General features: G+C 44.5%; 2 protein-coding genes across 3 annotated transcripts in view; one reads left to right on the top strand and one right to left on the bottom strand.

The window, feature by feature from the left end:
* Positions 1–5,952, top strand: part of LOC310794395 (protein NLRC3-like) — a 29,131-nt gene extending 23,179 nt beyond the window's left edge. For both annotated transcript variants that reach the window (XM_083656391.1, XM_083656392.1), the window contains exon 11: positions 5,315–5,952. In XM_083656391.1, the coding sequence (XP_083512517.1) occupies positions 5,315–5,841 (527 nt within the window). In that variant the 3' untranslated portion in view covers positions 5,842–5,952. The remainder of the gene's footprint in view (positions 1–5,314) is intronic.
* A 9,546-nt stretch (positions 5,953–15,498) lies between these two features.
* Positions 15,499–24,811, bottom strand: part of LOC310794875 (deoxyribonuclease-1-like 2) — a gene marked incomplete at its 5' end in the record, with an annotated part of 34,636 nt that continues 25,323 nt past the window's right edge. The window contains 4 exons of the mRNA XM_083656921.1: positions 15,499–15,661; positions 15,753–15,849; positions 16,235–16,392; positions 16,557–16,669. Coding sequence (XP_083513047.1) covers positions 15,518–15,661; positions 15,753–15,849; positions 16,235–16,392; positions 16,557–16,669 — 512 coding nt within the window. The 3' untranslated portion in view covers positions 15,499–15,517. The remainder of the gene's footprint in view (positions 15,662–15,752; positions 15,850–16,234; positions 16,393–16,556; positions 16,670–24,811) is intronic.

Raw genomic sequence — 24,811 nt, 5'->3', positions numbered from 1 at the left:
AGGTGCTGACAGGACCCCCTCTCCTAGGGACGGCTCCAGACGTCCCCTCAGGTAGACCAGGATTCTGGCTGTGGAAATCCCGGATCATTTGAGGATCCATGATGTGACGGGTAGGCACCCAAGAGCGCTCCTCTGGGCCATATCCCTCCCAGTCGACCAGGTATTGGAACCCCCTGCCACTGCGGCGCACCTTCAACAGCCGGCGGACTGTAAACACTGGGCCCCCTTCAACCATGCGAGGAGGTGGTGGCGGCGGAGGGGCTGGGACCAAAGGGCTGGTGGAGACAGGTTTTAATTGGGAGACATGGAACGTGGGATGCACTCTTAGGGATCTGGGAAGCTGGAGACGAACAGCAACAGGATTTATTACTTTAAGCACTTCAAAAGGACCAATGTAACGTTGAGCTAATTTTCGATTTTCAACCTTTAAAGGCAAATCCTTGGTGGCGAGTCAAACCTTCTGCCCCGGGCGGTACTCAGGAGCTGGGCGACGATGTGTGTTTGCGTACTTCTGGTACCGAGCGGCTGCACGAAGGAGAGAGGATCGGGCCGTTTTCCAGGTCCTCCGACAACGACGGATGAAGGCGTTCACCGAAGGCACCTCGACCTCCCTCTCGACCTCCGGGAAGAGAGGAGGCTGATACCCCAGAGAACACTGGAAAGGAGACAAACCAGAGGCAGCACATGGCAGAGAATTGTGCGAATACTCCACCCAGGGCAGCTGACTACTCCAGGTGGTGGGGTTGGTAGATGCCAGGCAGCGAAGAGTGGTCTCCAGGTCTTGGTTGAGCCGCTCAGTCTGGCCATTAGACTGAGGGTGATACCCTGAAGACAAGCTTACAGAAGCATTAAGCAGAGAACAAAACCCCTTCCAAAAACAAGATGTAAACTGAGGTCCCCTATCAGACACTATATCCTGTGGGAGGCCATGCAACCGAAACACATGATTCACCATGAGTTGAGCAGTCTCGGCCGCAGAGGGCAGCTTCGGGAGAGGCACAAAGTGGGCAGCCTTGGAAAACCTATCAATTATAGTCAGTATTGCAGTATTCCCACTGGATGGAGGCAGGCCCGTAACAAAGTCAATGGATATATGAGACCAGGGCCGTTTAGGGATAGCCAAAGGATGCAGGAGCCCAGCTGGCCTCTGTCTAGGGACTTTATTCTGAGCACACGTAGCACAAGCGGCCACAAAAGAGCGCACATCTCCCACCATAGCGGGCCACCAAAACCGTTGCCGTATGAGAGACAGGGTGCGTTCAGCTCCTGGATGACATGCTAGGTTAGACGAGTGCCCCCACTGGAGAACCCCTGAACGAGTAGACAACGGAACATACAAACGATTTGGAGGCCCTCCGCCTGGCCCTGGCTCCTGTTGCAACGCCTCTTTGACCACCGACTCAATAGCCCAGGAAATGGGAGAGACGATGCGTGTACTGGGCACAATGGATTCGGGCTCTGGGTCTCTCTCAGACGAACCAAACTGCCGAGAGAGGGCATCTGGTTTCCCGTTCTTTGAACCCGGGCGATAAGACATAGTGAACTGAAAACGGTCCAGAAACAGAGCCCACCTGGCTTGTCGAGAGTTCAGTCTCTTGGCTGCCCGGATGTACGTTAGATTCTTATGGTCAGTCCAGATAAGAAATGGATGTGCTGACCCCTCCAGCCAGTGTCTCCACTCCTCCAACGCTAGGACCACAGCTAGCAGCTCCCGGTTCCCCACATCGTAATTCCTCTCCGCTGGATCCAGCCCACTGGAAAAAAAAGCACAGGGGTGCAGCTTCTCATCCTGCGGAGAACATTGGGACAAAACAGCACCGACGCCAGTCTCTGAGGCATCCACCTCCACCACAAAAGGAAGTGTAGGGTCAGGATGGGTGAGTATGGGAGCAGAAGTAAATCTCCTCTTCAACTCACCAAATGTCCTCTCCGCGACAGGCGTCCAGTTGAATTTGGATGGAGGACCAGAGGTGAGTGCGTGGAGTGGAGCTGTCACCGCACTGTAATTCCGGATGAACCGTCTATAGAAATTGGCAAAGCCTAGGAAGCGCTGAAGCTCCTTCAGCGTCGTGGGTTGCGGCCAGTCGGTTACCCCTTGGATCTTTGATGCCTCCATCCTGACGCTCCCTGCTGTCAACACGTACCCCAGGAAGGAGATCCTCTCTTTGTGGAACTCGCACTTCTCTGCCTTGACATACAGCTGGTTCTGCAGGAGGCGCTGTAACACCTGACGAACATGCTGCACATGCTCCTCCCGGGATCTGGAGAAAACCAAAATATCGTCCAAATACACAAAAACAAACTTGTTCAACATGTCTCTCAATACGTCATTTACTAATGCTTGGAAGACCGCCGGAGCATTAGTCAGACCAAATGGCATCACCAGATACTCATAGTGACCCGTGTGAGTGTTGAAACCCGTCTTCCACTCATCCCCCTCACGGACCCGAACCAGGTTGTAGGCATTTCTGAGGTCCAATTTTGAAAACACCGTGGCTCCCTGCAGAAAATCAAATGAGGAAGCAATCAGAGGTAACGGATACCGGTTTCTGATGGTAACAGTGTTCAAACCTCTGAAGTCGATGCAGGGCCGTAATGAACCATCCTTTTTCCCCACAAAAAAAAACCCCGCCCCAGCCGGAGAGGTTGAGGGTCGGATGAATCCAGTAGTGAGAGCCCCCTTGATGTACTCCTCCATGGCTGCAGACTCAGGCGCAGACAGCGAATAAAGCCGACCCTTGGGGGGAGCCGTGCCCGGCAGTAGGTCTATTGCACAGTCATACGGTCTGTGGGGTGGCAATGTTGTGGTCCGGCGCTTGGAGAAACATAGGCTGAGATCCGCATACTCGCTAGGCACTCCAGACAGATCCGGTGGCTCAGAGGAATCTGGAGGAAGAGACTCAGGAGAACAAAAAGCGGACAGCAAACAGCTTGCATGACACGAGCGCCCCCACTCCAAAATATTGCCTGTAGGCCAATCCACATGAGGATTATGCTGAACTAGCCAGGGGTGGCCCAACACAACAGGAAAATCAGGCGAATCAAGCATGTGCAATTGAATGGTTTCACTGTGGTTACCTGAGACTCGTAGCTTCACTGGATCCGTGACGTATCGAACCAGTCCGGTGCCCAACGGACGTCCATCCAAAGTTGTTACTCTCTGGGGTTCGGGTAGAGCTGAAAACTTTATCTTGTACTTTTTTGCAAATGAAATGTCCAGAAAACAACCGGCCGCCCCTGAGTCGAGCAGCGCGGTTATAGAAAAACTCTCTCCCCCCCAGGAAAGCACAGCAGGAATTTTACAACAAGACACGCTTGGGGAGAACATAGTATGGCTCACCAGAACCCCCCCAGTCACTGGGTAGCCCGCTCTTTTGCCGCCCTCTCAGGACAGGTCTCCACCACATGTCCTGAACCTCCAGAGAAAAAACACCTCCTCTCCCTTATTCTCCTCCCTCTCTCTTCCTCCGAGAGATGAGTGCGACCGAGCTACATTGGCTCACTTGGGATCTCCACTTGACGAGCTGTAGAGGAAGCAGAAGAGTTAGTTTGGGAAAAACCCCTCCTCGGAGCCTCTCGGGAGGACTCGGCAACCCTCGGCGGAAACTCCCTCCTTGGAGCCTCTCGGAATGACTCGGCGAAGTTCGGCGCCCTCGACCACGCCCCCCTGCTTCTCTCCCGGCGGCGCTCTCGGATCCTGGCATCCAAACTCAGTGCGAGGGTAATCATGGCCTCCAACCCTCCGGCTACTTCCCGAGCGGCCAACTCGTCCTTTAATTCCTCAGATAATCCCTGGATAAACATAGGTAATAGTGTGTCTTCAGGCCAGGCCGTCTCCGCTGCCAGCACACGGAACTCCAAAGTATATTCCACCACGAACCTCGACCCTGGCGGAGATTTAACAGGCGAGCGGCCACCTCTCTCCCTTGAGCGGGATGATCAAAAATACGCTTCATCTCCTCAGCAAACAAATCAAAATTGAAACACACAGCAGACTGTCTCTCCCAAAGTGCATTGGCCCACTGTAGTGCCCGGCCTTTTAACAGTGTGATCACATACCCCACTTTGGAAACATCGGATGCAAACGAGGATGGCTGGAGAGCAAAAACAAATGAACATTGGGCAAGAAAACCCCGACATCCCTCTGGATCCCCACCGAACCTCTCAGGAGCGGAGACATGGGGTTCCCGTGGGCTTACTTGCCCTGCTGCTGCTGCGGGAGCAGCTGGTGGTAGCACGGGCGGATCAGCAGGTACCGGAGGCGACACCGGGGCAAGACTCTGGACAGCGGCAGTCAAAGCGGTGAGCTGATTGTGAAAGTCTGTGAGGGCCTGACCATGCCGTGCTAGAGTCTCTCGCAACTGGTTTACCTCTGCTGGGTCCATGGTGGTCAAGATATTCTGTCACAGTTTTTGGATCGGACCCAAGTGCAGAATAACCAGGAGACGAGTCAGAGCTTCCAAGCCACAAAACAAAGTTTACTTGAAACTTAAAGAGCATGTACAACCATTCTCCCGTAGGACCAAAATATCTTGACATGTCACACAGCCTTCACAGGGCTTAAATAATAGTTCAAGGTAATCAAGACAAGTGTTCTCAGCCCCTGCTGATTGCGATGGCACACAGCCGTGCAGGTGAGTCCGACTCTAGGTAGCCTCCATGGCGCCATCCAGTGGACGTCCTGGAGCACTACCTCAGGTGCTGACACATACAGGGCGGAGATACGGACGCTCTCTCCATTCATATTATAACTCAATGGTCAGCTCGTGCGAGTCTGCAGATGGCAGTAAGCTCCTCCCACGCTGGCGTCTTTCCTCTCTCATGGCTCGTGCTCTGTGTGGCTGCAGTTCTGTTGTCTCGTGTCGCGTGCGGCGTCTCTCTCGGCTCCCTGCGCACCTGCTGTGCATCTCCTACAGCTGAGCCCCGCGCGCTGTGTGTGTGTGTGTGTGTGTGTGTGTGTGTGTGTGAATAACTTGCTAACAGCTTAATAACAGTGACTTGTGTTCCAGTCTGGCTCAATATTGTGTTTCACATCTGTTCATCTGTTGTGTTTCTGTGTCTCATTGTCTTTAGTTTTTAAATGGAACCTGTCAGAGTTTCCTGCAGCACAACACTTTATTTGGTCTGTTTTTAAGGTTTTGACAAAAGGTTTATTTATGTGAACATGAATGTGGTAAAAACCTACAATCAACCACTTCTTAAAATCACTTGTAAAATATCTTCATAACCACTAAGAATGATTGTTATTGTGAAACACAGCCCAGGTGTTTTAGATGAGAAGCTGCTGCTGTATTGAGTCTTGTTTTCTCATCAGATGCCTGTGAACTCACACTGGATCCAAACACAGCAGAGAGACACGTCCTCCTGTCTGAAGACAACAGAAAGGTGACGTGGGTGAGAGAGAAGCAGTCATATCCTGATCACCCAGAGAGATTTAACTGTTGGTCTCAGCTGCTGTGTAGAGATGGTCTGACTGGTCGCTGTTATTGGGAGGTGAAGAGGAAAGGAGGGGTTTATATAGGAGTGACTTACAGAGGAATCAGCAGGAGAGGAGTGGGTGATGACAGCAGGCTTGGAGGGAATGAAAAGTCCTGGAGTCTGTACTGCTCTGATGATCATTACACTGCTGAGCACAATAACATATACACAGACATACCTCTCCCCTCCTCTCGCTCTAACAGAGTCGCAGTGTATCTTGACTGGTCTGCTGGCTCTCTGTCCTTCTACACAGTTTCCTCTGACACACTGACTCACATCCACACCTTCTACTCAACCTTCACTGAAAAACTCTACCCTGGGTTTGGGCTCTGTGACTATGATGCCTCAGTGTCTCTGTGTTAGATAGAGGAGAGAGATAAACTGTCAGATAGAGGAGAGAGAGAGAAACTGTCAGATAGAGGAGTGAGAGAGAAACTGTCAGATAGAGGAGGGAGAGAGAAACTGTCAGATAGAGGAGTGAGAGAGAAACTGTCAGATAGAGGAGAGAGAGAGAAACTGTCAGATAGAGGAGAGAGAGATAAACTGTCAGATAGAGGAGAGAGAGAGAAACTGTCAGATAGAGGAGGGAGAGAGAAACTGTCAGATAGAGGAGAGAGAGAGAAACTGTCAGATAGAGGAGAGAGAGAGAAACTGTCAGATAGAGGAGAGAGAGAGAAACTGTCAGATAGAGGAGGGAGAGAGAAACTGTCAGATAGAGGAGGGAGAGAGAAACTGTCAGATAGAGGAGGGAGAGAGAAACTGTCAGATAGAGGAGAGAGAGAGAAACTGTCAGATAGAGGAGAGAGAGAGAAACTGTCAGATAGAGGAGAGAGAGAGAAACTGTCAGATAGAGGAGACAGAGATAAACTGTCAGATAGAGGAGAGAGAGAGAAACTGTCAGATAGAGGAGAGAGAGAGAAACTGTCAGATAGAGGAGAGAGAGAGAAACTGTCATATAGAGGAGAGAGAGAGAAACTGTCATATAGAGGAGAGAGAGAAACTGTCAGATAGAGGAGGGAGAGAGAAACTGTCATATAGAGGAGAGAGAGAGAAACTGTCATATAGAGGAGAGAGAGAGAAACTGTCATATAGAGGAGAGAGAGAAACTGTCAGATAGAGGAGGGAGAGAGAAACTGTCATATAGAGGAGAGAGAGAGAAACTGTCATATAGAGGAGAGAGAGAGAAACTGTCATATAGAGGAGAGAGAGAGAAACTGTCATATAGAGGAGAGAGAGATAAACTGTCAGATAGAGGAGAGAGAGAGAAACTGTCAGATAGAGGAGTGAGAGAGAAACTGTCATATAGAGGAGAGAGAGAGACACTGTCAGATAGAGGAGAGAGAGAGAAACTGTCATATAGAGGAGAGAGAGAGAAACTGTCATATAGAGGAGAGAGAGAAACTGTCATATAGAGGAGAGAGAGAGAAACTGTCAGATAGAGGAGTGAGAGAGAAACTGTCAGATAGAGGAGAGAGAGAGAAACTGTCAGAGGAGAGAGAGAGAAACTGTCATATAGAGGAGGGAGAGAGAAACTGTCATATAGAGAGAGAAACTGTCAGATAGAGGAGGGAGAGAGAAACTGTCATATAGAGGAGAGAGAGAGAAACTGTCAGATAGAGGAGAGAGAGATAAACTGTCAGATAGAGGAGAGAGAGAGAAACTGTCATATAGAGGAGAGAGAGAGAAACTGTCAGATAGAGGAGGGAGAGAGAAACTGTCAGATAGAGGAGAGAGAGATAAACTGTCAGATAGAGGAGGGAGAGAGAAACTGTCAGATAGAGGAGAGAGAGAGAAACTGTCATATAGAAGAGAGAGAGAGAAACTGTCAGATAGAGGAGGGAGAGAGAAACTGTCAGATAGAGGAGGGAGAGAGAAACTGTCAGATAGAGGAGAGAGAGAGAAACTGTCAGATAGAGGAGAGAGAGATAAACTGTCAGATAGAGGAGAGAGAGAGAAACTGTCAGATAGAGGAGAGAGAGAGAAACTGTCAGATAGAGGAGAGAGAGATAAACTGTCAGATAGAGGAGGGAGAGAGAAACTGTCAGATAGAGGAGAGAGAGAGAAACTGTCATATAGAAGAGAGAGAGAGAAACTGTCAGATAGAGGAGAGAGAGAGAAACTGTCAGATAGAGGAGAGAGAGAGAAACTGTCAGATAGAGGAGAGAGAGATAAACTGTCAGATAGAGGAGGGAGAGAGAAACTGTCAGATAGAGGAGAGAGAGAGAAACTGTCAGATAGAGGAGGGAGAGAGAAACTGTCATATAGAGGAGAGAGAGAGAAACTGTCAGATAGAGGAGAGAGAGAGAAACTGTCATATAGAGGAGAGAGAGAGAAACTGTCAGATAGAGGAGAGAGAGAGAAACTGTCAGATAGAGGAGAGAGAGATAAACTGTCAGATAGAGGAGGGAGAGAGAAACTGTCAGATAGAGGAGAGAGAGAGAAACTGTCATATAGAGGAGAGAGAGAGAAACTGTCAGATAGAGGAGGGAGAGAGAAACTGTCAGATAGAGGAGGGAGAGAGAAACTGTCAGATAGAGGAGAGAGAGAGAAACTGTCAGATAGAGGAGAGAGAGAGAAACTGTCAGATAGAGGCGAGAGAGAGAAACTGTCAGATAGAGGAGAGAGAGAGAAACTGTCATATAGAGGAGAGAGAGAGAAACTGTCAGATAGAGGAGAGAGAGAGAAACTGTCATATAGAGGAGGGAGAGAGAAACTGTCAGATAGAGGAGAGAGAGAGAAACTGTCATATAGAGGAGAGAGAGAGAAACTGTCAGATAGAGGAGAGAGAGAGAAACTGTCAGATAGAGGAGAGAGAGAGAAACTGTCAGATAGAGGAGAGAGAGAGAAACTGTCATATAGAGGAGGGAGAGAGAAACTGTCAGATAGAGGAGAGAGAGAGAAACTGTCATATAGAGGAGAGAGAGAGAAACTGTCAGATAGAGGAGAGAGAGAGAAACTGTCAGATAGAGGAGAGAGAGAGAAACTGTCATATAGAGGAGGGAGAGAGAAACTGTCAGATAGAGAAGAGAGAGAGAAACTGTCAGATAGAGGAGAGAGAGAGAAACTGTCAGATAGAGGAGAGAGAGATAAACTGTCAGATAGAGGAGGGAGAGAGAAACTGTCAGATAGAGGAGAGAGAGATAAACTGTCAGATAGAGGAGAGAGAGAGAAACTGTCAGATAGAGGAGGGAGAGAGAAACTGTCAGATAGAGGAGAGAGAGAGAAACTGTCAGATAGAGGAGGGAGAGAGAAACTGTCAGATAGAGGAGAGAGAGAGAAACTGTCAGATAGAGGGAGGAGAGAGAAACTGTCAGATAGAGGAGAGAGAGAGAAACTGTCAGATAGAGGGAGGAGAGAGAAACTGTCAGATAGAGGAGAGAGAGAGAAACTGTCAGATAGAGGGAGGAGAGAGAAACTGTCAGATAGAGGAGGGAGAGAGAAACTGTCAGATAGAGGAGAGAGAGAGAAACTGTCAGATAGAGGAGAGAGAGAAACTGTCAGATAGAGGAGAGAGAGAAACTGTCAGATAGAGGAGAGAGAGAGAAACTGTCAGATAGAGGAGGGAGAGAGAAACTGTCAGATAGAGGAGGGAGAGAGAAACTGTCAGATAGAGGAGGGAGAGAGAAACTGTCAGATAGAGGAGAGAGAGAGAAACTGTCAGATAGAGGAGGGAGAGAGAAACTGTCAGATAGAGGAGAGAGAGAGAAACTGTCAGATAGAGGAGAGAGAGAGAAACTGTCAGATAGAGGAGAGAGAGAAACTGTCAGATAGAGGAGTGAGAGATAAACTGTCAGATAGAGGAGAGAGAGAGAAACTGTCAGATAGAGGAGAGAGAGAGAAACTGTCAGATAGAGGAGAGAGAGAGAAACTGTCAGATAGAGGAGAGAGAGATAAACTGTCAGATAGAGGAGAGAGAGAGAAACTGTCAGATAGAGGAGAGAGAGATAAACTGTCAGATAGAGGAGAGAGAGAGAAACTGTCAGATAGAGGAGAGAGAGAGAAACTGTCAGATAGAGGAGAGAGAGAGAAACTGTCAGATAGAGGAGAGAGAGATAAACACAGTGAGACCAAAGCTGCTGAGATGATGGTTCACTCTGTACACGATCACACACACACACACACACACACACACACACACACACACACACACACACACACACACACACACACACACACACACACACAGTTATGACAAGTCAGGACATAGAAAAGCTCGTCCATATGTTTAGATCACATGACAGGAAGCAGCTAGAAGTGAAAATCTGCCTCTAGAATTCTGACACAAACTAATCTGAACACAAAGCCTCAATTCTCAGCTCCCTGCAGTGACTCCATTGGTGAACGTGAACGCACACATGCAGGTTTGTGTGTGTGTCTAAAAACTCCCTTCACATGTCACTGGCTGCACCTTATGCTAACTAACCTATAGATAGATAGATAGATAGATAGACAGATACATAGAGACACACAGACAGAGCGATAGATAGCGATAGAGAGAGACACAGAGAGATAGAGAGAACATGTCACTGTTTGACAGGTGAGGTCAACAGAGATGCACTTCCTCCTACAATGTAAAACCTTTGAAGAAACAAGGAATATTTACTTCAATAAACTCAACTCTGTAATTCCAGCCTTCAAAGAACTGAATGAGCTCCAAATTAAAAGTAGTCCTAAGAGAAGGAGACAGGGCTCATCTGTCTGTCCAATATGTCTCAACATGTCTCAACCTGAGGGACAGTGAGTGACCTACACACACTGATGTGTATCAATCTCAGTGTTTCATAATTAATGTGTATTATTATGATTATGATTATTATTGCATTGTATGTATTGTTTTACTGTATTATTGTATTATTCATGAGGAGTGATGGTAATGTTGAATGTGATTGTTTCTTGATGCTTTGGCAATATTGTTGTTATGACATTCATGTTAATAAAGCGATTAGAATTTGAAAAATTTGAATTAGAGAGACACAGAGAGAGAGAGAGAGAGACAGAGAGAGAGAGAGAGAGAGAGAGAGACAGAGAGAGAGAGAGAGAGAGACAGAGAGAGAGAGAGATAGAGAGAGACAGAGAGAGAGAGAGACAGAGAGAGAGAGAGATAGAGAGAGACAGAGAGAGAGAGAGATAGAGAGAGAGATAGAGAGAGACAGAGAGAGAGAGAGATAGAGACACACACACAGAGAGAGAGAGAGAGAGAGAGAGAGACAGAGAGAGAGAGAGACAGAGAGAGAGAGAGACAGAGAGAGAGAGAGACAGAGAGAGAGAGAGATAGAGACACACACAGAGAGAGAGAGATAGAGAGAGAGAGAGAGAGAGAGAGAGAGAGAGACACACACACACACAGAGAGAGAGAGAGAGAGAGACAGAGAGAGAGAGAGAGAGAGAGAGAGAGAGAGAGAGAGAGAGAGGCCATGGAGGAGGCTTGTTGTTGCTGCTGTGATGTTGAGCAGAATCTCTGGTCTGAGTCAGAGCACAGACAGGATGCTGAGGCAACATAAACTCATGTATTTCTTATGTACAAACTGTTGTTTTCTTCATTGGATGTAAATACATGGAAACTATTTTTACTGTATTCTACGTTCTTTATCATATATTTTTTGAATTTAAAATTACTACTTTTTTCACTGTTTCAATTTATGCTGTACATTGAGGAATTAAACGTGTTGAAAATGTCTACATGTGTTGTGTCTTTACAGTTTTTCTCCAAACGTTTAAACACATTTTCAATAACTGTGGCTCAGTTTGTCAAAACTCTAAACTGAAAAGAGTTTGTCAAAACTCCACAAATCTCTTATAAAGTGACACAACACTCAAAGCCATGTTCTCTCTTCTCAAAACAGATTCTTTCCACCAAAACAAAACACACAGCTATGATATGTTGATGTGTTACACAGCATCAACTACACACTGGTGTGATCAATTAAAACACTACCATCAAAATAGTCTTCATGTAGGCTATGTTCTGGCTTCATGTTACATATTCAAATGCATACAATTGTGTGGAAATAGTTTCCTTTCCTCATTTTGGTAAAGTGTAGTGTTTTGCCCTAAAATAGCATTTACTGTTGATACAACACAAATGTGACCATAGGCATCATATAGAACCACATATCAATACATCTTCCTTTTTTCCAATAAGACAGAAGACTGTATAACTCAAGGGCTATGTCCCTATAACTGGAAAGTAACATCAATTAACTGTGTAACTTGTAACTGAGCTATGACTGTATATCTAGGAAGTATAATCGTTTTTATTTAACCGAGCAACAAGCGGTCCAAATAGTATCCAAGCCTCCTGGATTGGCCAGGAGACACTCCGGTAGGCTAATAGCCTCTCGGGATGGAAGACATAATTCTCAGAGATGTTTCTATATGATTATAATGTAGCAGGTGGTACAAAGTAAGTAAAAAAAAAAGTGGTAAAAAGAAGCTGAACATGGTGGCACTGATCTGCATCTGATTGCATGCTCGCTCTCCTTTTCATTGCTTTGTTTGAACAGACGAGGGACGTTACAGACACGGAGGATGAAAATGGTGAAATGACTCAAATTAGCGTGGAGGATGCCCCCTCAACTTACAAATCGATCGCAACAAAATATTGTTAAAATATCGTATCATATCGTTATCGTGAACCCAATATCGTGTATCGTATCGTATCGTGAACTGAGTGTATCGTGACACCCCTATTGACCCCTGATGTTATATGTGATTTTCTCTAAGGGCAGAGTTGTGGTTAGTTCAGAAATCCATCTACCTATTATACCGGCCTACCAAACCAATTCCATGTTACAGCAATAACTCTTTTCTGTCTCCCTCTGATGTTATAATGAATTGGGTATAATCCTAGTATGAAGAGCTTCGGGTCTAGAGGTATTTGTATGGACAATATGTCGTGGAGTGGATATACACTCTCTTACAGCGTCCCAAAACCTTTTGATTTGGCTACACTGCCAAAGACAGTGGAAAAGTGTATCTTTGTATTTTCTGCACTTGAAACATACATCAGGAATGGCACCATTGTATTTGTGGATCTTTTCTGGAGTTACATAGATTCACATCAGCCAGTTATCCTGCAGCAAATTTAAGGCCAGAGTGAATTGTTTGACATTGCGCTTTGTCACATGCCTCCTCCCAGTCCTCTATGCCAGTGGTTCTCAAATGGGGGTGGCACGTTGGGGGTCCGCGAAAAGTTTTCAGGAAAATAAAAATAAAAAGTTTTTTTTTGTTGCAAAAGCTTAACGAAAATATTGTACGCTTTAAATCTAAAATGGTTCATGGATTACATTCTAATCTAACACACCTATCAATTTAAAAGTCAAGCACGTTACCGTGGAAACAATTAAGCTTAGCCCAAAATCACAAATCAGAATGAGGGGGGTCCCCGTTAGATTTTCTATCATGTAAGGGGTCCTTGGGTGAAAAACATTTTAGAACCTCTGCTCTATGGTGATGTCTTCATCATCTAAGTCCTCTCTCCATGGAAGACTGGCCTACCAGAAGGTTATATATCCTAGAGATGATGCCACTGCCCAAACACTACATCACCATTACCTCCTCTATTTTGACATAGTGGGGATGGCTAGTGATTGACTTTGCTGTTTTCTGATGAAGTCTGTTTCTGATGTAAGTAGTTGAACGGTTTGCGGGGTATGTTATATTATATATATATTTATAGATATGTTATATTTATCAGCTATTTCTTCAAACATCTGTTCATCTGGCTTGTATAAATCTACTTTTTGTTATCCCTTTTCAGCCCAAGATTTAAAGATCACAGAAGCTCCCTGTGGGGAAAAGTCGTTCCAGGTTCTTAAATGCGAATATGTCCAAACAGGAGAGTGGATGCCGCAAACCAGAAGATGGGACGTTTTGTTTCGTAAACATACGAGTCCTCTTCAAAAGCATAATATGATCTATGCTGCAAGGAACTGGTTTCTCTTCCTCGTTGGTGGTACAACAAGATGTTTTGCAGGAGCCAAAACTACATGTATAGGCCTACTGGTCACAGACTGTTGCAACCAAGTGTTGGTATTGAGACTACTAACTCCAGTGTGTGTGTGTGTGTGTGTGTGTGTGTGTATGTGTGTGTGTGTGTGTGTGTGTCAGATTATTGCAATCTGATCACCCAAAATGCATGTTAACACCAGGTGTAAATTAAATCAGGCTAATGTGGTCAAGCAATATCCGATTGCAATCTGATCACAGAAAAAACGCATGTCAGTGCCAGGTGTAAATGGCCTCCAAGACATCTCACAAATGTTATGCATCCAGTTTCAGGATTAAAAACTTTATTGAAATTTACAAACACAAAAACCAAACATACACACAAAATGTCTTAAAATAGCCCATTCATAAAACATTCCAAAACATGTGTTTCTGTACAGAGTATAAAATAGCATTTGTTGTTGTCAGTCTGCATCGTTTCCTGGTTAGAGTGGAAAGAGGAGACATGATGATGCCCATCAGATAGATTACTTCTCAAATGTAATCTATTACAGATTACTTATTGACTGAAAATATACAGTATGTACTGCTGGCACTTTCACCTATTAAAGGCTCCTGAAGGCAGAACTGAGGAGGGTTCATGTTACAGCTGCTTTGTTGCTGCTATGAATGAATACTAGAAATAGGATGATTCATCTCTATAGCGGAGCTTCGCACGCGCAGTCGCCCGCTGAACAGTGGAGGAATTATGTGGCACGCGAAGCGCCGCACCGCCTCGTTATAGTAGTGAGATATTGGGGATTTCTTCACAGCATCAATATTGTCATCGTCATCGATCATGATCATGTGACAATCCTATGAAGTCTTTTCAGAAGTCTTGGTATTTGATGGAATTTGTCAGTGAGGCCGACGCTCAGAATGTCAAATGTGAACATGTGGCCGGCACACATGGTGCCTGCTGTCATCAGTTTGTTTCAATTCAAAGTGTCTGCTGCTTGGTTTGTGTTGCTAGGCAACAGGAAAGATGCTCAGTCCAACATGTTTCCAGGCTGATGATTATAATATAATTATAATAATAATATGATAATATTATAATATAATATATAAATACATTTTCACCAGACTTGGTGAACCAGCATATTTTTAATTTGTCGGACTTTGATGAATTATAATAACGAAACTCAGCAGCGGCCATGGTTCACCCTCATTTCAATCCGGGAGGGGTGGATGCTATCTGAAAACGCCCTCCGGGGCGGGAATATGGTGCGGCTGCTTGGTCCTGTGTGAACGCAATTTCTGTGGCGAGGCTGCCGGCGTTGCGGGCCTTCTGAACGGCGATATTGCGCGATCTGTGTGTGAAAGTGGCTCCTGACTCCGTTTGCTTTCCCTGCTGTAAGAAGAACAACAGTCTGCTGATGTCCAGCAGAGCCTACAAGCTGATCACTCAGTGTCCACACTCAGTGTCCACACTCAGTGTCCACACTCAGTGTCCACACTCTGTGCAGTACCTGATGTTTAAAGACGTTTAAAAATGTTTAGCGTTTGCATCGGTAAAACTAGTAAAACTACACCACTCAGAAAGTCCAAAATGCTTGATCGTCACTTAACCCATTGATACCTGATGCAGCATTTGTGTGTGTATCCCTTTAAGACCGGTCTTAAAGGGATACACACACAAATGCTGCATCAGGTATCAATGGGTTAACTCCGGTAGCTCCATTCCAGGCACCTTCAAGGATAGTTCCAGGAAGTACGTGGCGGGCCATTTGAAGGCATAAAATATGCGATAATAAAGCTGATAATATACAATTTGAATCTTTAAAACGTGACGTCTTATACCCTTTTAAAAGTAGCCTACATCACAAACGGTCCATTCTGCCGCTTAATCCAGAACCTTTCTTCTAGGAATGGTTGTGACGTAAAAATAAATAAAAATAAGGTCCATTGGAGTGAAAGGAGATGACGTACAGTAACTCTTACTATCTCTATGGCTCTGCTCTATCTAAACCACCTATAGCAGAGTCAACCAGAAGATCTCAGAGCAGACAGACAGGAGCGAACGATCACAGAGCAGACAGACAGGAGCGGACGATCACAGAGCAGGCAGACAGGAGCGGACGATCACAGACAGGCTGAGGAGGAGCAGGAGGGGCGGGGCCTGAGGGAGGTGGCCGGAGCCAGGGACGGAGCACTTGAGCTCCGCCTCCACAGGGAAGTGATCGCTCACCTTCAGCACCTGGCAGACAGAAGCAACAGAGCTCAGAGTTAGACAGACAGAAGAAGGTAAGTATAGGACGAAGGAGAGAGACACACAGACAGAGTCGTACCCGTTCCCTGGACAGTTTGAACTCCTGGGCGAAGTTGAAGACTTGAGCCGAATATGGCCTGATGCTCTTCAGGAAGGGCTGACCGCGCACCACGATCCTGACGCACGCACGCACACACACACACACACACACACACACACACACACACACACACACACACGTTTCCTGGTTGAGTTTCGGCAAGTAAAACAACTTGTTTGAGGTTAGGGTTATGGTTTGAGTGAGGTTTAAATAACAACAAAAACATTACAAGTGACTTTGGACACAGTCTGAGTTCTGTTGGACGACCCTGCATGTCCAGAAAGGACTAAAACGGGTTCCTTTAGACTTGGCATAGTGACGGCACAGGACTTGAGAAATCCATCTTCCACTGAGGTCACCTCCGTGCGGGGGGCCCGCCATTTTGTCTGCGCCCCTCTGTTCGTTTCCTGCATGTCTCCATTGTCTCTCTCTCACACACACACACACACACACACACACACCTGTCGTAGGGACAGTTGGTGATGTCACCGACAGTGGTGTCCACTTTGTCTCCGATCAGCCAATAGAAGCCCTTCTCGGTAAACAGTCTGATCCGCTTCCTGTCGGCCCGGGTCATGTGGGCGCAGCCGGCGTTGAAGTCTCCCAGGAACATCACATTCTGCATGCACACACGCACACACACACACACACACACACACACACAAATCATTATTCAATGTTGCATTCACATCATATCGGAATCACTGATGAAGAAATACTGCTGCTGAGAAAAGGGTTAAGCTCCAGGCCGCTTCCCTCCTCATCCACTTCCTGCTTCCTCACCGTGGTGTTCCACTTCCTGCTGACTTCCTGGTAGACGTCGTACAGACGGTCGATCTCCTGCACGGCATGCTGGGCTGCCGTGTGCAGCGGGACCAGCACAAAGTCCTTCATTACTGCTCAGAGAGAGAGAGGGGGGGGGGACAGGAGTGACAGAGGGAGGAGTGGGAGGAGCCAGGGAGAGAGGGAAGGATGACATCATCACTAGGGGCGGGATGATACATGGATATAGATTGATATATCGATACATCATCGGTATCGTATCGTGTATCGATCAAAAGTGAAAACCTCAATATATATATCGTCATATGGCCATACACCTTCTAAATCCAAGGTGATGAAGCATAGATTTGCATGGCTTATGTTCATGATTGAAAGGTAGGGGTGTCACGATACACTCAGTTCACGATACGATACACGATATTGGGTTCACGATAACGATACGATATTTTAACAATATTTTTTGCGATCGATTTGTAAGTTGAGGGGGCATCCTCCACGCTAATTTGAGTCATTTCACCATTTTCATCCTCCGTGTCTGTAACGTCCCTCGTCTGTTCAAACAAAGCAATGAAAAGGAGAGCGAGCATGCAATCAGATGCAGATCAGTGCCACCATGTTCAGCTTCTTTTTCTCGCGATATGAGATTTCATCTCAACGATACATATTGCCACGTTTTGATATCGCGATATATCGTGGGACGATATATTGTGACATCCCTATTCAAAGGTCATCAAGGGCTCTTTAAGTTAACCGATCAAAATCATTTGCACATAAACATGAGAAATGTCGCACTTCATCGTGAACAACAGATCTATTGTGTTTCATTTAAAAGTCTGGAAGAGCTCAGAAGTAAAATAGTCAAATCACATTTTAGTTGCTTTTTGTGAGTTGATATCATTGTGTTTAATTGGGCACACTGTATGATATCATCTGATATTGATCACAGGCCTATGAATCGAATCGAAATTGTATCGTAGCAGACTTTGTGATATCAGCAAATATCGTATTGTTGTCCAAAGGATCGATAGAGGATTGGATGGGGATGAATGGAGACATTACCTGTCTTGGGTATTACAATCCTGCCCATAACCACAGTGAAGAACGCCCCCTAGTGCTTCACTCCTATAGTGCATGCACAGTATGGGTTTATTTATGAGAACAGCTGCAACTATAAAGACGACCTGACCAGAAACGACCTGTTGAATTGTCTCCACTGACCTAATAACTGGATGTATCCAGGAATATAGCATGAAGGATGAACCAACCTAAACTCAACTGACCCTTTTTATGTGAGCAACAAACTTTACTGTATTCTACAGTGGTCTGCAGAACTGGGAGGGCCCAACGCTGCGGCGTTGCAGCGGCCTCCCGTGGCCTCCCGTGGCCTGCCGCGGCTTCCCGGAGTATTTTTTTTCACCAGCAGCTGCAGTGCGCAAAAGAGCCGCCAGGTGGCACGTGTGAGCAGTCTCTACAGGCGGAAGTCACCTGTGCGTTCGTTCCAAACATTTCCATCTTTGAAGCACCTCAAAGACAGAGTGACTTGTAACGTTACAATAATTCAAGGTGAGTGAGTTTCAATTCATGTTAAGGTTAATGTTCAAACACCAGCTGTTTGCATATTTCCCAGAAAGCTATAACTTTTTACACATACAGCCATGGGGTGTATATAAACCCCTCGCAAATACTGCATGATATAGTGAAGTGGGGGAAGTTTGACCATAACAACATTGCACGCGGTTTCTTTACCAAAATGCTTTGCATTGCAGATTGAATAATAAAAAAGGCAAACTGGTCAACGTGACGCGAGGGGGACGTGCGGGCGGCATTAAACGAACGCACCCAAGTATGTTAGAGAAGCAGTATAGCGGAGGGGAGGCGGACCTCTGAGCCTTCCTCATCGGACCATCGTGATTAATTACCTGTTTGAATTACAAATTTGCAGATTTAATCGTAAAAAAGGCCAATTCCACTCAACGTAACGCTCGTGGGAGGTGCAAGCGTTGTTGAACAAGCGCGCCCTAAGTAGCCTACAGTGTCAGTGCAGTTCAGACTGGGGAGGCGGACTAGCAGATTCAGCAGAAGTAATTTGTGTTGTGGAAAATGTTTTTCACATTCTTTCCTGTTTTAAACCCAATGTGAGTAATGAACAGGTCTTCAACTGTGAATTCAACTCGCCTATTTGCATGAAGTCGCTTCCATTACATCCATGCTGCTGCTGTGTTTATCTCTCTCCAATAGCGTTAGGTTCAAAGCCACACGATAACTAACGTTATCCGCCAGTAATTCTCCCTGTTTTCTGCCAGCAACACACACGTTGTTGGTCAGGATCTGTATCGTTAACGTTATTTGTTTTGGCCTTTCAATATTACTGGTAGTGATATAGTGCTTAGTTCAGCCGCTTGACTGTACTTATTAGTAGCCTATCCAGTGGTGTCTCTCATGCAGAGATCAGCTGTCAGGTTGTGAACGTGCAGCGTCGCAGCCAAACAGTATCGCAGCTACTTCATAAACCAATTAATGAATTCATAAATACCACCGCAATGGCTATTTGGTTGACATCGCACCCTCGCAACCCTAATCACATATATTATTTTGTTGTTGTTTTTCAGGACAACCCTCCCTTGCTGACGAGCCTTCAGTGAGACAAAGTGCTCCACCCTCCAAGCTACTGTACTGTAGCCTACTTGCCGTGCTGGGACCAGACGAGAGCATTTTCAAGAATAAAAGTTGAAACAAACAATACTCATTGACAGAACAGAAGGCAATCATTTGATCTGAAACACTGCAATATCATATCACTGAGCTTAAAGAAAGGCTCAACAGTGTGAATGAATGAAATATAAAACACGTACTGCTGCTAAATTAAATTGCAGCCACTGTACATTACACATAACCTCTGTTAATATGTATGCTGTTAATTAACAGTCTATAGTGGTTCTTGCTGAAACGCGTACGTTGTTGCAGTGTTTGAAACAGGAATAAAACCCTCAAAGGACATTTTTTGAGTGCTAGATCCTTCTCTCTGCTGCCCTATGGAAAGCTTTTTTATCCGGTGAGCTTCAGCTGATAGCTGCTTTGAACATTGTGAATAGCAATGCCCTTCCCCCCAGTCCTTTGTTTTGCTAATTCACCCTGCCACCCTGCAGACACTGAGGTTTTTGTTTTAGAACAGGTTTTCAATGTGACGCGTTTTCTATACACAAACTGGATTTCCCCTGTTTCCCATATACATGTAAGTAAAATAGCCTCACAATAAGATGGCTACAGTAGGACAATTTGAACAAACGGTGACTAATCTGCATGGCATTCCATCAGTGAAACATGATTTTATTGAACAGAAGAGGCTGGTTGGCCACAACAGGGTGTAATATTGACACTGGAAATAATGTAGCCCATGTGTTTTTTTTGTAACTTTATTTTTAAGGTTTTTGTTTTAGAACAGAGTGCATCATTTTCCAACATTTCTCCACATGAGTGACAGTTTTACAAATGCAAACTCACAAAAAAAAAAACATTCAGGTCATCATGATGGGTGTTACAGATCAATTCTTAGTTTTTTAATAGTTAGCTTTGTGTTAAGTTATGTTGTTCGGTTACTTGTTCCAATCAGCTTCAGAGAGAGAGAGAAGAATAGAGCGAAAAATAGAGAGAAAAAATGGAATGAGACATGCATGTATAATATATAATACATTCAATGTGAAAATACACATGGGCCTTCCTCAGCGTTGGTCTTTGACTGAAACGTTCGTTGCTGCTGCCCAGGTACATGAGGAAATAAATCAACAAAAAGACATTTGGAGTGCTGGCTTTTCTCTTGTTCATATCTCGTGCTTGCCCTGCACCCAGTGAGTTTTTAAATATTTTCGAGTGTGCTTGCAACCTGACTTTCTACTTAATATTTCTAGTGTGGACATAGGAGGTTGTTGTACAGAATTGTTAAGTCGTGTCAAAATAAAACTTCTAAGTTGAAAATACTTGAAAAGGTGCCTTTCTGGCTTCACTTTCAGCTATTCAAAACCCAGTATTAATTTGATCTCTGAGATTATTTTTAACCAGTAATCTTGGATTGCTGGGCATTTCCAAAATATGTGATAGTGATCAGCCATTGAATTATTGCATTTTCTCCAGCAATTACCGGATTCTGGTCTATCGTTCTGTAAATATTTTCTTATTGGAGTAATAAAAAAATCTGATAAGGTTCTTCCATGAAAATTCTCTCCATTGAGCCCATGTGGTTTTAAGGAATGGATTGAGCTGATGACAAGAATGGCAACTTGAATTTGAGGTCTTCATACTTTTCCTCCGTCATGTTCATGAAGTAGGTTCTTGATGGATGTCTGTAGCAATCATGTCATGCTGTCTGACTCAGCTGCTTCTGCTCAGTTGAACATGGAGCTGTACGATGCTGTGATTTACTGAAAAAGAAATTAAATTATTATTATTATTACTACCTACAAAATAATAACAAGCCCATACATCATCTTCTTTCTGTTAGCAACCGAAGCAGTTTGTTTACAAACAACCTGATCTTTATGGAACCTATGTTAAGTCCCACTATAAACCATTATCTGTCGTCGTTTCACGTTTTACTGAAAAATGCTGCCACCAGATTAAAGAAAAGACCCTGTGTGATGTTGACTGATGTGTTTTTTTAATGTAATGTGCACGTTAGTTTTCCTAATTCCCTGAGCATGGCTCAGACGACAAGCTAGCTCCATATGCAGCTCCAGTCCAAAACAGAGCTATCTACTGTAGATTGATTAGCGTTACTGTAGCTACACCATGATGCATGACCGCGCATCAGTCAATATCACATAGGCCTAAATGTTTTCTTTAATCTGGTGGGAAAAAAATGCAATCAAAGTTAAAACGACACAGATATTATGGTTTACACGGGACTTAGATTTAGCTCCCATTAGCCATGTTCGCTAGCCACTTCACTTTATGGCTACTACCCTCCATAAGCAGACTACAGGCATCAGATAGGCTACCAAATAGCCTACCAACAGCACAGAACCATGTTCCTTGAGGAAACGATTAGCGGTACCATGGGGTTAATCACTGTTAACGTTACACATTCAGTTGCAGTTATCTAACGGTGGCATGGCAAGCCTTAGCAAACTCCCTAATGTTAGCGTATGATGCTAACGTTAGCTAACACAGGCCTGCTGTAGGCGACAATCTCATAATCTCCTGGCGGAGATAATAATAACAAGCCCATACATCATCTTATTTCTGTTAGGCTACTACCATAAGCAGAAATGATGTCTTACCTTCACTGTTGTGTTACAAATTTGATGGATGAGTACACACTGTAGCCTATTTCCACAGCGCTGCGTGGCATAACATACTATTATTTATTTATTTATTTACCGGTATTAACGTTAGACAGCCTTCTTCTTCTTTGGTTCACTCCAGGCACTTCCTGTTGAGTCAATGAACAGAAATAGTGGACAGCGCCACTCTGCCATTTTAACCGTGTTGTGGTCACACAGTGTATCGTTTCTCAGGTGATTCAGCAGATTCAGGTGATATGCTGCCACCTAGCGTCTAATAAATATTACTGCAGCCTAATTGTTTTCATCAAAGCGGCACACCGCGGGAAAAGGCAACGCCACCTCCCCCCAACTCTGCAGACCTCTGTATGTATTTTTTCAGGCTATTACCTGTGTGATGTCTGTCAACTGTATTAATCATGTTTGGATGCGAGATTTTATCAACTTCAGCAGAGAAAAAATAAATAAAACAGCTCGCACACTGCACGGGCTCCAGTGAATTAATTGTATTGCACCGTTGGTGAAGTTTCGAGCAGACTGCTCCTCCTCAGACAAAAGGACAGAGTGAGACGCCATCTTAAAGCCCCAATCAGTCACTTTTTCACCTTAATAGAACAGCTTTTTAGTCATTGAGGATGGTAGAGTGACTTGTAACAGGGAGAATGTCACCTCTATTGGTCACACAGCGCCCTCCAAAGGCCTCTCCTGGGACTAAAGCTGTGTTCACACCGAGATATTTATTTTTCTCTCTGTCGCTCGATTCAACCCTTTGGAATCACTCTGTCGCTCTGTTTAAATCGCTCGTCAACAGGCACAATAATTGACGGACATCTGGGGGCTATAACGTTATGCAATATGATATTTGTCCACTACGAGCCACCGTAGTCGTTTACAAGCTAAGCCTATCAGCGTGCTCCTAACGCAAGCTCTATACCGGTAGTACAGACTTCACTTCATGTCAGCTGTCAGCCTGTCAATGTGGTTTGTTGCCACACAATAAACCAGCGGTTTGTTCCAAGCCAGTGTGATCCTTGACTCACTCTCACACGGCAGCCAATCAGCGTTGAACAGCGAGCGACTGATGCCAGCGTAATTTCGCTCGAGTTGGGATATTTCATCTCGGGCGACGAGCAAATTTTCTCCCTATCGCTCTGTCTCTGTCGCTCGGACGCCCAGCGATTTTTCTCCCTGGCGAATATACGCTCAATCGCTCGTTTGCATTGACTTTGTATGTAAACTCGATGCCAGCGAAAAACTTTAATAGGTCAGTGTGAACGCAGCTTAAGCAGTTTGGTGCCAGCGTCCCGGTGGCAAGATGCATGCATGCGCTGTACAGCGGGAGTGTTTTGTTCTTGAAAACAAGGAAGTAACTCGGTGCGGATTTGCTACGAAAATGACGTTTCACGTAACTATGGATTATTATTTTCTCACGTGCTGAGTACCCGATGTCACAACATGTACATAGAGCTTTCTGCCGCTGTGTTTTGTTGACTTTGAACGGCGATATCGATATTGATATTGATGCTATTGCACCCAGAGGGCGCAGTTTCTCCAATAACAAAACTTTGAAAAGTTGCTGAATGGGGCTTTAAATACCCACATGGTCCAGTCACATGACTCAGTCAGGTGAGTTGACAGTCATGTGACAGAGTGGAGTATAACAAAGCAGGAACATACAATATAACCATGCAGTACAAAGTGACATCAATATACATGATACAATATAACCATGCAGTACAAAGTGAGATCAATATACATGATACAATATAACCATGCAGTACAAAGTGACATCAATATACATGATACAATATAACCATGCAGTACAAAGTGACATCAATATACATGATACAATATAACCATGCAGTACAAAGTGAGATCAATATACATGATACAATATAACCATGCAGTACAAAGTGAGATCAATATACATGTTACAATATAACCATGCAGTACAAAGTGACATCAATATACATGATACAATATAACCATGCAGTACAAAGTGAGATCAATATACATGATACAATATAACCATGCAGTACAAAGTGACATCAATATACATGATACAATATAACCATGCAGTACAAAGTGACATCAATATACATGATACAATATAACCATGCAGTACAAAGTGACATCAATATACATGATACAATATAACCATGCAGTACAAAGTGAGATCAATATACATGATACAATATAACCATGCAGTACAAAGTGACATCAATATACATGATACAATATAACCATGCAGTACAAAGTGAGATCAATATACATGATACAATATAACCATGCAGTACAAAGTGACATCAATATACATGATACAATATAACCATGCAGTACAAAGTGACATCAATATACATGATACAATATAACCATGCAGTACAAAGTGACATCAATATACATGATACAATATAACCATGCAGTACAAAGTGAGATCAATATACATGATACAATATAACCATGCAGTACAAAGTGACATCAATATACATGATACAATATAACCATGCAGTACAAAGTGAGATCAATATACATGATACAATATAACCATGCAGTACAAAGTGACATCAATATACATGATACAATATAACCATGCAGTACAAAGTGACATCAATATTCATGTGAAATAAATGCAACACTAATGGTGCCAAATCAAGTGGAGAGAGGAGAGAAGAAATCTGTCTCCACAAAACACACAATCCCTGATGCAGAGATGTGTGCACAGACAAACAAGCTAACTGCTCAGTACATGTTGTCATTTAAGCCAGGGGTTCCCAACCTTTTTTGTGCCAAGGACCGGTAGATAGATGGAAAAAAAAGTCGTGGACCCGGTTGTCAATTTTAATGGTTTTAGTTACATACTGTATATTACTCACCAGGTGGCGATCAGGGTAAATAACAGCCTTTTGTGTACTGTATGTAGCCTACAGTATTTATGTTTTTGTTTCAACTACAAACATAAATAAATGTCAACTTCAAACT

This window comes from Poromitra crassiceps (genome assembly GCF_964638095.1).
Source record: "Poromitra crassiceps genome assembly, chromosome: 20".
Lineage (NCBI taxonomy): Eukaryota > Metazoa > Chordata > Actinopteri > Beryciformes > Melamphaidae > Poromitra > Poromitra crassiceps.
Note: the sequence above shows the minus strand (reverse complement) of the source record. Positions and strands in the feature narration are given on the sequence as shown.